General features: G+C 40.0%; 1 protein-coding gene across 1 annotated transcript; it reads left to right on the forward strand.

The window, feature by feature from the left end:
- The first annotated feature begins 1,567 nt into the window (after nucleotides 1-1,567).
- On the forward strand, nucleotides 1,568-14,385 carry MS4A1 (membrane spanning 4-domains A1). Its single transcript, XM_041004033.1, has 7 exons — nucleotides 1,568-1,726; nucleotides 6,162-6,333; nucleotides 7,563-7,685; nucleotides 8,777-8,833; nucleotides 10,295-10,531; nucleotides 11,043-11,144; nucleotides 12,845-14,385. Exons 2-7 carry the CDS (start codon nucleotides 6,175-6,177, stop codon nucleotides 13,055-13,057), a joined length of 891 nt encoding a protein of 296 aa, XP_040859967.1. The 5' UTR covers nucleotides 1,568-1,726; nucleotides 6,162-6,174; the 3' UTR covers nucleotides 13,058-14,385.
- Nucleotides 14,386-15,948: the final 1,563 nt, after the last annotated feature.

Raw genomic sequence — 15,948 nt, forward strand, 5'->3', positions numbered from 1 at the left:
AAGGCCTGACAATCAGATCTTGGGTGCTATGTAATCCTCAGTGCAGGAGTGTTGAAACGTAGGACCTTTAAGAGGTGATTGTGCATGGAGTGTTTAAAAGCTGTTACAGGAATAAGCCACTTACTCTAAGAGTGAATTCCCGATAAAAATACGAGTCCTGGTCCCTTCCCCAGTGTCTATAATACACACACATGCACGCAAATATCTTCCCTTCCCTTCCCAGCTTCCACCATGGATGGCACAGCTGGAAGGCCCTCTCCAGACACAGGAGCCCCTGGTTAAAGAGTTCGCAGCCTCCAGAACCCTTGTTATCAGCTACCTTTCTCATGTATTCTGTAGTAACACAAAAGGAGTAAATATACTACATGGAATGAAAGTCCCTGTCACGAATTATCCAGGCATTTTATCAGATATGAGTAGACCCACACTGAGAATCTTGAATGGATAATGGATCTAATGGCTTTATTTCCTTTCTCTTCGGAATTTCTAAGAAATAACTGCTTGGTTTTAACGCAGAATTCTTGAGGACAAAAGTTCATAGTAATGGGTAATGGCATATTTATGTTGTGTACAAATCAGTCTCCTCATTACTATGTCTGCTCACTAGGCCAAGTCCCATTGCTCCAAACCAGCATCAAGTGGCAGAGGTTAGCGAGAGAAAGCTATCTCCAATTAACAATGCTATCCTCATGTAATATTCCTGATTAAGTAGTAAAGATAGTAAAGCTGCCATATCTCAATCCTTTAGATTAAATACCGTCCAACAATAGACCTGTGTAAAGTAATGGACAAGGAATCTAAAAACTAAAAATGGATTTAAAATTTCTACATATGGACCAAAAGGTGTTGCCGATGGAAGGAGATGATGATGACAATATCTTTGGGCAATGTTTCTTTTACCTCCTTTATATTATCCTGGTGCCACCAACTCCTTCAATTTCCCAAATTTGGCTTAGCATTGTGTTTGATGGCCATGCAGTTCTAGCCTAGGCTGATTTAAAAAAAAAGAAAAACAGTAAAGGAACTAGACAACAGAAGAGGTTATTATTAGAAAAATGTGATTTCAGTTTATTTGGAGGATAACGCTTGCATTGAACTTCCGGGCACACATCAGGGGACATCAAAGTGCATTTGTAAATCTCTCCTGCTAAACCTGACACAGTCCATACAAGGCCCAAAAGAACCAAAGCATGAAAAAATTAAGATCATATTTAGGGATGGATAATCATGGCACTTTCAGGTGTACGGGCTCAGTGATGCTTGAGTCACTGCATGGATGCCTCGTGCCCACCTACTCACTCCTAAAAGTGAGGCAAGAAGAGAAAAGTCCGTCCTATCTCTGGAGAGTTTCTAGAGGTCCTTAGGGACCCACCATCCACACCTGCTTGCAGGGTGGGGGCTACAAAAGTTCTTCTAATTAAGGTAGCATGAAGGGCACCAGGCAGTCCCCTGGGATCTTTTAAAAGAAGTGAAACCGCCTGGTAAGACAGAAACTTTTTTGTATCTCCTTCGCTATGGTAAGATTACATCAAACCAAAGTAATTGGAGCAAAGACCACAGTAGCAGAAGCTACGATTTCCTGTCACCTGGTATCTAATCAGAAATCCCAGCTTCACACCTTACCTATCTCACTCACCCGCTCAGTGTGGTTGAGAAACCTGCAGCATTGAACGGAGCTCAACAGCCAGCACAGCAACGAAATCAACCTTTGAGATTGGAGACTCAGGTAAGAAATGATTTGCTTTCTTTTTGGTGGTTTTAAAAGTGTGATAAATAAGCTTAAGATGATCTTGAACACTGGAGGGTCTCGGTTTTAATTACAGGGCTTCCCCAGTCAGACTTTCCGATGCTGTCATGATTTGAAAAGGTGCAAGATCAAGGCTTCTTGCTTATCCACCCCCTTAACCACTCTTCCTCTCAAGAGCTACCCTTGGCAATCAATATTCAAGAAGGTTAGTAGATTGCAGCATGTAACTTAGAACATGGCTTCTAACTCACTGGATTCAAATTGGACCTGTGGCGTTGACAAGCCGTATGACTGGGCAAGTAACTAAACCTCAGTGAGCCTCAGATTGCTCACCTATAAAATGAGAGAAATAGTAGTAGCATCCCCATTGCAAAGACTAAATGAACTAAAATCTTGAAAGCCTTAGGACTTCTTTGTACCAAGTAAGAAAATAGTTACAGCCATAATGAAAATAACTCCATTCCTTGTGTTTTAAATATTCTTCTCTCTCCAAAGATGCTCTTGAATGTGTCTGTGTGTGCATATATAACTAGATAGCAGATTGAGCACAGAACCTGCCTCAGCACCAAAATGTAAGAAACAGTAAGAGTAGGCACTGGCAACATGAATGTTCTCACAAAGGCGACATAGATTACGTTTTAACCATGGAATATATTTTTCCTGAAACTTTCATGTATTTGTGTGTCATTCTCGTGTGTGTTGTGTGTGTGTGTGTGTGATTCCCTCTCAGCATTTCTCATAAAATGGATTAATCTCACTAATTAGGAGGTAAGCTGAAATGATCATCATTTAGGCTGGCATTCTGGGCATTTGTAAACTTGCTTTGAGGACGTAACAATTTAATATTCCCCTTAAGGCTTACAATTTGTGGGAAACAGGTTCCCAATATGACCTCATTGGGAATTGACACTTGGAACTGTTTGCACTGCATTTTAACCTGGAAAGTGGTTAGTGGCAAATGAGGAAGGTAAAGACATGAGATTTTGAGCAGAACACTCAGTGGTCAGGCAAGGAGAGTCAGACCAGCCCCAGGTGACGTAAGCGTCTAGCAATGAGTTTGAAAATGAGGAGCAAGGAAGAAACAGCATTTCAAAGCTAACAGGACTCAAAGTAGAAGGCAGAAGCTAAGTTCAGACCAGTGGTGCTAGAAGGGGACAGTAGGACACGAACTTTGAAAGTCCTGTCACCCAGACTTTCTCGTTCTCCAGGAGGCAATGACAGAGTAAGAGCTTACGCCTGGGAAGAGTATGAACTGAACAGAGATTTAGGGAATCTGGGTCAGCAGCCTTGTGGATGAGAGATTAGGGAGAGACAGATTGTGGGGTGGATACTAAGGATTTTTGTCCTACTAATCCAGGAAATGAACCCCATATTCACAGGGTAACACCAGATAGAAGAAAGATGTTCAAGAGGGAAACACAGCACAGAGGAAGGGGAGTATTCGGCCAGATGGATAGAAATGTGCCTTCAATTCTTAACGTAGAGGTGATTGAAATAAAGCTCCCTGAGGCATGATGCCTGAGGAAAAGCCCAGTCTCCACATAGTGTTTCCAGTTGAATGATTCTGACAGGAACTAATTGCAAAGTAGTGAGGACTGAGTGCATGTTGAGGAAGTGGGGGGAGAGCACAGAAGCCGTGAAGAAGCCGGGTAAAGGAACAGGGCTTCCGGGCAGTGGTTGAGGACATGGCCAGGTTAAGCAAAGTAGATTCTGGGACTGGGACACAGTGCGCATGAGCAAACAAACAAAAAAAAAAGTGGAACAGGGGGCAGTAATAATATCATCAATTATCTGATATTGTCAAAACAAGTTGCTGTGGGTGATGTAGATAACATCCCACCTTATACAGAGACCCAAGAGTAGCAACGCAACGGAACTGGGACGAATTCTCTCTGCTACCTAATAACACACACACGGAATAAAAGGCAGTAGATGCGAGGAGAGCCTGTTGGCAAGATCTAACATCTTCATATAAGGACATGGGCTGAAGAGCAGAGGGTGAGCGGAAGTGCGTTCTTCCTCAGAGAAAAGTGCGCAGGAGCAGGAAAGCATAAAAATGCAAAGCTTTTTAATCAGCAAAGGAGGAAGTTCACAACAGTCAAGAGTGTCTAAACTGCTCATTAGATGATGGGATTTTGGGGGCTTAAAAGTCATTATTCAAGCCAAAAATCAAAGTTATGAGCTCTTCCTCAGAGGATGGACACAGAACCGGCTGTGCCTTTAGAAGTCAAAATTCATTTACAGAAGTTGCTGTGTGCAATAAAATGGAGTGATGTGTGCTAAGCTGAAATAAAAATCCCATTATCATATCTTGAGTAAAACAGTAAATAACCTCGACCAATCTGCCAAGTGTTTTTTGAGTATAACTGTGTTACATAGTTTTAAGTCATTGAAAAAAAATTTTTTGATAACTGAGAAGGTAGGGCTTCAGAGACCTTTAATATTCATTTTTTGAAATATTTCCATGGGGTGAAGATATTTTTTATTACACAGTCAGCCTATAGTGACCTGGCATAAAAATCTACATATGCGCACTTTAGAAAAAAATGAAGAGTCATATAGAAACACATGGCTATACACTACTGTCTTATAGTAATATCCATTGTTGAAGAGTTCACTAAAATATAGTTGCCACTGTTGGGCATCTCTCACCACTGCCACCAACACCACGAACAGGATTATCATTGCCCTTGGTGACTACAGAAACAGCCAGAGTAGAATTCACTTGCATAAAAGCAATAATAATGCAGACAAAACCCAGATCAAGAAGTTGATAAGGGAGAAATTAAAACAACGATACTCCAATAATTTCTTTCCAGTATCACAACTAATGACCTTCGTGCTCTATCTTCAGTAAAATTACTACTCCGGAGAGTAGCTTCTAGAACATTCCATATTTGCCATTAGACACTGGTAAAACTAATTAGTCTCTTCTAACCTGATTTCCATATCATCCCAGAGGAAATGAAATGCCTGCTTAGTGAGAAAGCTGTTCAGAAAGTTTGAAAAATGACAGTGTCCCTGGAATACAGTGGGTGCTCAACTATACACCTTTCTCTGATCTCGACTAGCTGTGATGCAGAAAGACCATCAACATTCCAAATGTTGAAGACCGTCAAGCAGTTTGGCTCTGTTCCTAACTGTGAGGATTTTACCAAGCCATCTCCCCTACCCAAGTGTGGCTTCCACATTTGTGAAGTGAACGGCATGGTTTTTGAGGGTTTAGCAGCTCTAAAATTTCTTCCTGGTGACCAGGTCAATTTACAAGCTCCTTAGTGAGCTAAACGAATGCATTCTTATTGTCAGTGGTCTTTGGGAGGTTGTTTTGTGGCACAGAGAAATCACTAAGACTATTAAACAGGACAGCTGGTAATCTAGGGCAGCGGAAAAAGTCGAATGAGAAACACTTAGCCTCATCTCTTCCCTCTGGTCCATGTCCCAGACAGATGACCTGTTTTCGGTTGATTTGTGTTCATTTAAAAAATGAGATCTATTTGAAGAAGAGAGTTATTATGGGAAAGGCTGGATACATCTTCCCCATAGAAGACGCAAAGCACCCTGATACCATGGATAGTTCATTTGGTAGACCCAGTGCCTCATTCAACATCTTTAATAATGATGTAACTTTGATACATTCAGATATGATATAGCACACTGATTTCCTCCAAGAGAGTGTTATTATGGTTTTTACTCTATAGACTAACAAAATTGAAATGAATGCTCTGGCAAGAAAAAAACAAGAACAACAACATAATAAAATAATATTTAGACAGACGATTGGTTTGATTTTCTTCAATAATGCTTATTACAAAGTTACTTAGCCATTATTTTACATACTAAGAAAAATCACAAAAATCTCTGCTTTGGTGGAATTATCTGTGGAAACAGACAGAAGCAAACAAGTAAATAAGACAACTTCCCATAGTGGCAAGTGTCATGAAGCAAATATTCTCCTTAAGGACATTATGAGAGAAAATACAGCTGATATTTGAGCTACCCCTAAATGAAGTTATACCAGCCATGTGCAGACCATCGGCTCATTATATCCTGTAGTATTCTATACGATGCAAACTATTATTCCTTTACAGTTGAAGAATTTAAGGCACAGAGATTTTTAAAGCACTTACCCAAAGTCTCAGAGAAAACAGAAGACTCCCTGGTTAAACCCCAGGGCCCTAAGGGCCCATGGGCTCACATGACGTCAGAGAGCCTCCTCCACATGACTTGCAGCATTGGAGCAGGTAGAAGTCCAGAGCTCCTCCTTATGTGGAGGACAGTCCTTACCAAACTCTCCTGCTGCCACCTCAACAGTCAAGGACAAATCAGAAAAATATGTCCTCCAAAAAAGCATCAGGGACGAAAATCAACCAAAGCATGTGGACATATATGCACACATTATTTGTTTCACTTTTAGGATTGAGAGTGAAATGACAACACCCAGAAATTCAGTGAGTGCAAAGTGCCCATCGGGATCCATGAAGGGCCCAATTGGCCTGCAGCCTGTTCCAAAAGTATCCTTCAGGAAGTCGTCTCCAGTGGTGGGCCCCACACAAAGCTGCTTCTTGCGGGAATCGAAGGCTTTGGGGGTAAGTCACTTCCCTGTATTCCACAGCCTGGGGAGTCTGCAGCCTCCAAAGCTGATGGTATAAAGCTGTGTGCAGAATTCTATCCCTGATCCAGTGGGACAGCACAGGGAGGTATCAGAAAAGTTATCACCGGATTCATCTCACAAGGTGATTTTTTTAAAAGATTTATTTATTTGAGATACAGATTTCCAGAGAGTAGGAAAGGGCGAGGAGGCAGAGAGAGAGAGAGAGAGAGAGAGAACTGGTTCACTCCCCAAATGACCACAAAAACTAATTTGGCTGATTTGAAGCTAGGAGAGAGGAGCCAGGAGCTTTTTCCTATCTCCAATGTGGCCCAAGGTCTTGGGCCATCTTCTACTGCTTTTCTAGGCATATAAGCAAAGATTGGATCAGAAGGGAACAGCTGGATCTCAAATCGAGCCCATATGGTATGTCAGCATTGCAGCAGCAGCTTTACTTGCTATGCCGCAGTACCAGCCCCATTTTCTACAACATCGAACTTACTGGTTCCATAGCTTTATGCGAGTCTGTGAATCCTCAGAATTCAGCATATATAAAATCTTCTCACCTGAAAATACAATTTTACTGTCTCTCTTCTATTTTTAAAATATTTATTATCTATTTGTTTATTTGAAAGTCGGAATGAAAGAGGGAGGAAGGAGTGATTGCGCAAAGGAAGGAATGAGGGAGGTGGGAAGAAGTGAGGGAGAGAGCGAGAGAGAGACATCCATCTGTCTGTTCACTCCCTAAATGCTCACAATTCCTGGGACTTGATTAAGCTGAACTCAATCCAGGTTTCCTGCAATGGTGGTAAGGTCCCTGATAGCCAGGCCACATAGGCAGACAGCTGTATCGCAAGTGGAGCAGCAGAGATACACACGTGCTAATATATAATCCTGCACGACAGATGGCAGCTTTACCCACGACACCACAGCACCAACTGCTCACGGGGACCTTACCTTATAAAACATCTTTGGTTTGAAGGCTTGTATTTTTGGCATCTCTTAGTCCATTGTTAAAATCCTAGGCTTGCCTGTTCCTTGATAATGCCCTCAAGTGGTGGGATATGCAGAATTGTGTAACAAAAGAGCAAAATTCAGTTTAGCACCTTGTCTTCTTTCTTTACCCATTCTGAACAGACCCACATCAGCAGCCAGGGCTACCAGTCTTACCTTCACCTGCCATCAGTGGTTTCAGATCATCCATCAGCACCTGTGTTCTTTCCCCAGGCTGTCCAGATCATGAATGGACTCTTCCACATTGCCCTGGGGGGCCTCCTGATGATCCCCATCGGGGGTCTTCATGTACCCATCAGTGTGGCTGTGTGGTATCCTCTCTGGGGAGGCATTATGGTGAGTGGAAATGAAATAATTTTGGAATTCTTATGGTAACTAATTTAAAGCACAAATTATTTCTGCATTCAAGAAAATAGGTGGGTTGGAAGTCAGTTATCCAGTTGAAATAACTAGGTGGGAAGAAAGGCTGACTATAATTGTGAATCCCATGGTTGGCCATTGATGATCATGCTTTGTGTAAATTCAGAGCAGAGTGTCCGACGAGGATCTACCAAGAAAAGTAAGACTGCTCGAAGCAGGACCTTTCCGCCACAAACCTTGACGGGAAAGGCAGTGAACATCTGCACCATCCAGCACAGTGTTTGCGAAAGTGAAACAGAATAGATGTAGCACATCATTTCCCCCACCCCGATCTTTTCATTCCCTGCCATTCTTCTGCTGCTGTATCACCTGGTGAAATTAGCCTTATCCCAAATAAATCTTCCTTTGACTATCCACAGAGCAGCACCCACTTTTACTTGTTTCACGGGCATGTTCTCCTGCTTTGTTACTCTGCCCAGACATGGTATGGCTGAAGTATGTTTATCTCCAGCTGACTTTTCATGGCTTCCACTCTGAAAATGAATCCAGTTTCAAAATTTTTAGAATGAATATCCTCTGTGAACATTAAGGAAGAAGATGACAAATAACCATCATTTCCTAAAGCAGCCAACAGCTTAGTAGAGACTATCACATTCAGGCCAACTCCCTTCTGCTATACTGATTCATTCTTCATTGGTGTCAACATGACTTGAAGTGTCATGATCTCCAGAGATCATCTCCATAAATAAAGGGAAAAATTAAAGATAAAACTTTTAAATTGTGACTATGAATTGAGAGGGTGTGATTTCTGTCTTTGTTGTCTTATGTTCCTAGTACTGGATCCCCTAGATGATTGGATGACAGGGATTGGACATGGTTAAGGCTAAATAAAGAAAAGACACAACTGCTGTGAAGTGACTGGCCCTGATAGTGATGGAGTATTGTTTACTGAAAGGGGTAGAAGCACAGATAACTTCTTTACAATCAATTCTTAATATAAAAATGTAATCTGCCTCTGTCTCCACCTTTTCTCCTTCTCCCACCTTCCCCTGCTTCTCTTTTTACAGTATATTACTTCTGGATCACTCCTGGTGGCAGCAGAGAAAAGCCCCTGGAAGAGTCTGGCAAGTAATCCTATGTCTTTTTTTCCCACACATCAGAGAAATACCCATTCTCTCAGTTGAAAATAGGACCCTTAAGAAGCTTCAGAATCACAGATCCTCACTCCTTCAAAAAAAAAAAACCCACAAAAAATCAAAGGACCCTCTATAGTGGCCTGTGATTTTATTTATTTAAAACTTGGAAGAGAGATCCACCTGAACTACATCTGTGGAACCAGAACTAAAGGCAAAACAATGAAGCCTGCATTTACAGTACCATGAATGTTATATGCTGTGTGGAATTAATAGACCTTTTTAAGAGCTGTGTCATTCCTTCAAGACCACGAGTTAGGAAAATATTCAATGTAATTGATTCAAGGTCTAGTTAGAGCCTTAATTGGTAGCCTTGAGCATGCCAGGCTACTCCTGTGCACTTCTGAATTTTCACCTGTAAGATGGAGGTAAGAGTCCTTGCTGCCAGAGAAAATCAGCACGAGGATGAGAGAGTGATGTGTGTTTGACTCTAAAGAGCTGTGGGTGGTATCAGTCATGTAATTCCTGGGGACTTACTATATCCAGGAAGAGGATGTCAGCAAGTTTTCCCCCCAAGAAAAGCCTTTCCCATAACTCTTAGGTTTACTAAACTGTATTAGTTTTAAAGCCAGTGAGGGACTGAGTGTATTGAGATGGTTCTTTTAAGGAAGTGATCTAACAAACTTGGTGTTGGGTGGGAAAACTGCTCAGTAAAATCAAATTATTCAAATAGTTAAGACCTACTGTCTTCCCATCTGTAGAACACACGACTAGGCATGAAATAGGTGTCATAAAATGGTTATTAGCTCAAAACCCTTATAAGTACTTATCACAAGTATTTTTTCAACATTTTACCAGCACTGCAATGTAGAATATTCACTCCGACAGTCTCTGTGCTACCCAGAAACTTCAGTCCTTAGTGCACTTTGAAAGAGTGTAGAATGGAACTAATCATGACCAATGTATCTTCATGGAATGCAGGTGGTGGCATTGTTGCTGCTTTTTCCTCCAGTGTGATGGTACACATTTTCCCAATCTATTTTCATAGTACTATTCCACTAAGTAGAACGTAGAAACCCTTTTCTCTACTTTTTATATAGACAATAATTAAGTATTATTTATCTTAATTTATATAAGAAATATTTGATGAATACAATAGTGACCATGAATGATGTGTAAGAATACAAGATATAATTATTAAGGATGGCTACTAGAATTTTGGCTTGGCAAATGAATGGATGGTGGTTAGAATAGATGGGGGAGACAGGGAAGGAGAAAGGGACGCAAAAATTATGTATCCACACAAAGAGACTAAAAACCAAGGAAAGAACTCTAATACAGTTTAGGCTCAGTGACTATGACTGAGGCAATGGCATCTAGAATTTTCTCCTATCATATATTTTCCTAGTGGAAAATGAAACCTAACGAACAAATCATGTGTCTTAATTTCAGGTCAAAGGAAAAGTGATAATGAACTCACTGAGCCTCTTCACGGCAATTTCTGGAATAATTCTTTTGATAATGGACATAGTTAATATTAAAATCTCCCATTTTTTAAAAATGGAGAGTCTGAATCTTATTAGAACCCCCACACCACTTATTAACATATACAACTGTGAACCAGTGATCCCCTCTGAGAAAAACCCCCCATCCACACAGTACTGTTACAGCGTACAGTCTGTCTTCTTGGTAAGTGGGAATTTGTTTTCTCTAGGGAGGAATTGGGGAATTGTTACCGTGAGCATCAACTCTGGGTCCATTCTTACTCATTCTGCTCCTTTTGGCCTGTGTAGCTTTGGCTTGTGATTTAACCGCACTCTGCTCTAATTCATTCAGCTGTTAAATAGGTACGGCAACACTAATTATAGAGCTGGTTTCACAGATTGATGAATTTATATGTACAAAACACCAAGAACAGTGCCTGCTGCAGATGAAGTGCTATGTGCTTGCTTTAGTGTTACTTATTATTAATCAATAATCATGTTAATATTCATTGATTATCCTCAATGACTAAGATAAACATGAAATAAATGCCTAACAAATGCTTTTTCCCTCAAGAGTGTTTAGTATAGAGTTTGAGAGGCATGACATCACATCACCTATAGCTGGAAACAGTGTAATTTTTGATTTAGTAGCAACCATGTACTTTATGCTACTGCTGCATTTTTACCTTTATTCTTCATTTTTGTTTTTTTTCCAGGGCATTTTCTCTGTGATGCTGATCTTTGCCTTCTTCCAGCAACTTGTGACCGCTGGGATTGTTGAAAATGAGTGGAAAAGAATGTGCTCCAGACCCAAAGCTGTGAGTAGCAGTCACTATGTCTCTAACCCCTCCTCCAGAAAGTTCAGATCCACAAAGAAGAACATTTATGGGATAGTATCTCATGAGACTTAGAAGGCAGGAATTTCAGGATAAATGATCTTGGCATGTTTCTGGAAAAGCAGAAAATGCCAACAGTAAAGAAAAATGTCTCGAAATTGTAATTCCATAGTTAGATAGTGAGGAGGGTTACAGGTTTTATGCACTCTCTTAGTAATCATTTCTGCCATTCTGCTGCCATAATTCTGTTTTTAATGTGTAAAAGCGGAATGTTTGACGGTTGAATGAAGGCAGATCGCAGTCATCACTTCTATCATGTTATACCCGAGAAACATGTAATGGTTTTGAAATCCACTTAATTTTTCTTCTGTTCATGTCAACAACTTCTGTCCTCAGAGATATTTCCCAGGTTGTTAGGAGCATTCTTAATTCAGTAGTCCATGGCAGCACTTATGTTCATAAGTAACAGCTCTTGCTGCTTTAAATATTAATATGGAATGAAACTGACAGCCATTATATCTTGTCTAAAAAATTAACCTCTCCATGTCCGAGGGACCTGTTGCTACTTACACAACCATGGTTAAAATATCACATTGTTTCTTATGATTGAAATTAAAGATTATTTAAATAAATTTACATCTCTTGGATGGCAAAATATTTTACTTCACTGAATATTTGAAGTAGGCTTAATATACCTCAAAACCTACCAAACTTACAAAGCAGTGTTTTAGTTCTTTATCTATTTAGAGATTTCATGGATTTTGCCTATATAATTTTAAGCCCAAAATTAAACTTCTAACTTTCACTCCCTTTTTCTTCCTTTTTTCCCTTTTATTTTTATGATAACATCCTTTCAAGTTACTTTACACTGCCATGGTTAATCTTCCACTAAATAGAAGATTAAGCCAGAAGCAAATAAAAGTAACATTGTTTCACAGAGTGTAGGCAAGAACTATACACAGAAAGGGAACAAAGACACAACTGATTGGTCACATAATAATTATGTGTATATCCATGTGAACATGAGCACATGTAGTTCTAAATGAGAGTGTTAAACTGGAATGACTGGACACATATTAAATACCTTAGGTGCCTAAGGTACAGAGTAGAATGGGATTATGGACAAAGAACTTAAGAGAAATTAAGAGTTTGCAAGGGCTTATACAAAGTATCTCATTATGAAATGTGATTCCTTCACTTTTTTGCATATTTTATGTCAAAACGCAAACCCCTTATGCAGGGATGAGTGAAATTATTTTATATGTGACTGTATTGGAACATTGAAGATACTCTCATGTTTGAAAATAATAATAAAGCATTCTCCTGAGTCGTTTGCCCTGTAGGAACAGAAACTCCCTTTCCAAGAGTTATATCCACTGGGAAAATCACAACTAGTACCAAACCCCTCTGTAACTGCAATTTTCTTATCTCATTGTTGCATGTTCATTCCAGAAAAAAGTGGCAATGATCTGGAGCCCTTCAAGATTTACTCAGACTTGAGTTTGGATAAATGGGTTATCTGATCAGGACTTGAGCACTTGGGAATTCAGTCTCGATATGTGAAAGTAGTCAGTAAGTAACCAAGACAACAGATTAGCTAGGAAGAGTCTGATGAATATGCACAGGTTGTTGAGAAAGGTAGCAATGGCAAAAGTCAAGAAAGGTTTCATTTTGTGTTCTAGAATGTGGTTCTCCTGTCAGCTGAAGAAAAAAAGGAACAAACAATTCAGATGAAAGAAGAGGTAGAGCTCACTGAAGTATCTATCCAACCGAAGAATGAAGAAGACATTGAAATTATTCCTGTGCAAGAAGAGGAGGAGGAACCAGAAGTAACCTTAGCAGAACCTCTCCAGGATGAGGAATTCGCTCCAGTAGAAAATGATGATTCACCTTGAACCATTTCTTCTGCTTTCTGTTATTTTTCTTAGGTATCAGTGCTCAAGCTTCCATCAGATATAGTTGTCCACACTTTTTGAAGTACCCTGCACATCTGCTTCACATTTATAGCTGGTTCTTGCAAGGAGTGACTAATTTTCCTTTCTCTCACACTCAGAGAACATAACGATTATGGCAGACTGTGTTGTCATGTTTCGTGTTTGGGACGATGTTCTTATATTCAGAAAAGGAGTGATTACTGTGGAATGTGATCTCACACTAGCCTTTGCATTGCTTTCATTTTTCAGCAGCAGTAGTGGTAATATTATGTTTTTCATCACTTCTGTCAGCAACAGACTCCAAGCCTGATGGAAAAAATCAATAATTGCTTCATGCTGCTCCTAAACTACCTTCAGTTCCTTCCACATTTGTAGTTTTGTGGGGTCGTTTATGCATCACTGTTTTAAGAAAAATAAAAGGCGTGATAATGAGAAACAGTACGGAATCTACTCCACATATATTACTGTGGGGCAGACCCCAGCATATTCTTAGAGACTCCATAATCTGTTAGAAAGCCTTAAGCAGCCCTACCCAACCCTTTCTGTGCACCAACAGCATAATTAGGCATGTTTCATCTGCTTTAACCTTTCCAAATTCATGCTCTACGCTCATGGCCACATTGTCTTGAGGCAGAAGAATGACTTTTTAAAAGGCTATAATGAACACCCAAATCTCAAGTAATAATTGACACATTTACAGAATATTTCCAAGTGACAAAGTATTTTATGAAATAGTTTTATCTGCTCTTCTCAAAGCAAGAAAGAGCATTATTTTACAAGTGATTCGGAGAATGTATAAATAAAAGGTAACTTTTCAAAAGTTTCAAATTTCATAGTTATGAGAGACTTTTTCACACCCAAATCACCTTCTTCAAATCTTGTGATCTTTGAAATAATCAACTGTCCACCCAACACCTGCATAACCTACTAAGTTACAGTTAGCAGGTTTTATGATGGAATCACTTTCTGGGTCAGCGCTAAACGGGTATGAAGAGAAACGTAGATTCAAAAACCACAGTTTATCTTTTGGGAATAAAAAAAAAAGAGGCATTCAGAGTACTTGAAAACTCATGTCAGTTAGCTAGCAGACCGTATAAACAAAACACAACGTGCTGCAGATAGTCTCCGAAGGAAAGTCATGCTTGGCGATAACATCATTAAAATGCCAAGGCTAAGTCCACAGCCATCCTGTTTGTTTTGGTTCTTGTTCCTATTTATAGATACTAGCACCTTACCTACAAAGACCATTATCCTAGGAAGACATCATTAATAAACATTCCACCATCTGTGACCATCTGCTATACGTGTTGAGTGCTACAAAACAGGGGCAGGTGTAGAGAAAGTGCCGTACCCATTTTGACAGGGATGCTCAATGGAGGATATTCCATATAATTAGGGGGAAAGAGTTCTCCTGTAATTGGAGAAAAAAATCTTTTTCATCTATAAAATTCTAAAATTCAGCTCTAAAAAAATAAAACTTGGGCCCAGCAGCGTGGCCTAGTGGCTAAGGTCCTCGCCTTGAACGTGCCGGGATCCCATATGTTCGCTGGTTCTAATCCCGGCAGCTTCACTTCCTCTCTATCTCTCCTCCTCTCTGTATATCTGACTTTGTAATAAAAATAAAATAAATCTTTTTAAAAAAAACTATATGATTTCTAATCTGCAAAAAAATGAATTCATTCGTATTTTCGCATTTGTCTTTAGATTTTTAACATCAGATCATTGAAGGTTCCTCTAGCCTTGGGCTCATAGTCATAGAACCCTGATCTGGATGTGAGCTTGAGATGCCAGATCACTGAATAATAATTTCAGTGTGTTCTTACACATTCTCAAGGAGTGTCTTAGAGGAGTAGGCTATTGACAGCGTATTTCCCACTCTCAGGGCTCCAGAATGTAACTGAAATAGACAGCAAATGTTTCTGCCTTGAACTAGAGATGAAGAAAAGAGACTATGGCAATCGCAGTTGTAAGAGGAACAATTCAGAAACCCTTTAAAAACATTTTGTAATTTTCATTTCTGAACTTATACATAGACGATGTAATATATGCTCATTTCACATTTCGGGTGCATAACTAAAGCACCCACTGGAGGTAGGGATTCAAATACAAAACCTTCCCAGATCACATCTGCAGTCCTTAAAGAGCCTGCCTTCACTTCAGGCTTGGAGGGGTCCTAAGACAGACAACTAAGAAACAGGAAAGGAACATGGAAGAACTATATGGTGGCAAAAGAAAGGATTCTGCCACCCAGCCATCCTCTGATGACTTCATCTCTTCTCTACCAAAAGAGCAAAATCCCGAAGGAAAAACACAATCATTGAACAAAATCACTAGTTCACTCACCCCAGATATTTCTGTGTCCCAGTCTACTCTGAGTGCAAAGTGGGTGAACAAAAACTGGCAGACTGCCTCCTCTTGCATACTACTGTTTGGTCAGAGAAAGAGATTAGCAATAATGTTCAGGCATTCACAGGAGTAATGCTACCATTAAAAGCAGAAATACATATATATATATTATAAATATATATATTATAAATATAAATATACACACACACGTTTCACTGAAGGTGACCCAAAAAATAGTAATAATATATATTTTTAAAGATTAATTTATTTTTATTGGAAAGACAGATACATATAGCGAACAAAAGAGATAGAGAGAAACATCTCTGGTCCGATGATTCATTCCCCAAGTGACCACAACGGCCGGTGCTGAGCCGAGATGAAGCCAGGAGCCAGAAGTTCTTCTGGGTCCCCCACGACAGTGCAGGATCCCAAGGCTTTGGGCCGACCTCGACTGCTTTCCCAAGCCACGAGCAGGGAGCTGGATAGGAAGTGGGGCTGCCGGGATT

This window comes from Ochotona curzoniae, unplaced genomic scaffold (assembly GCF_017591425.1).
Source record: "Ochotona curzoniae isolate NIBS_2020 unplaced genomic scaffold, NIBS_Ocur_1.0 scaffold_3171, whole genome shotgun sequence".
NCBI lineage: Eukaryota > Metazoa > Chordata > Mammalia > Lagomorpha > Ochotonidae > Ochotona > Ochotona curzoniae.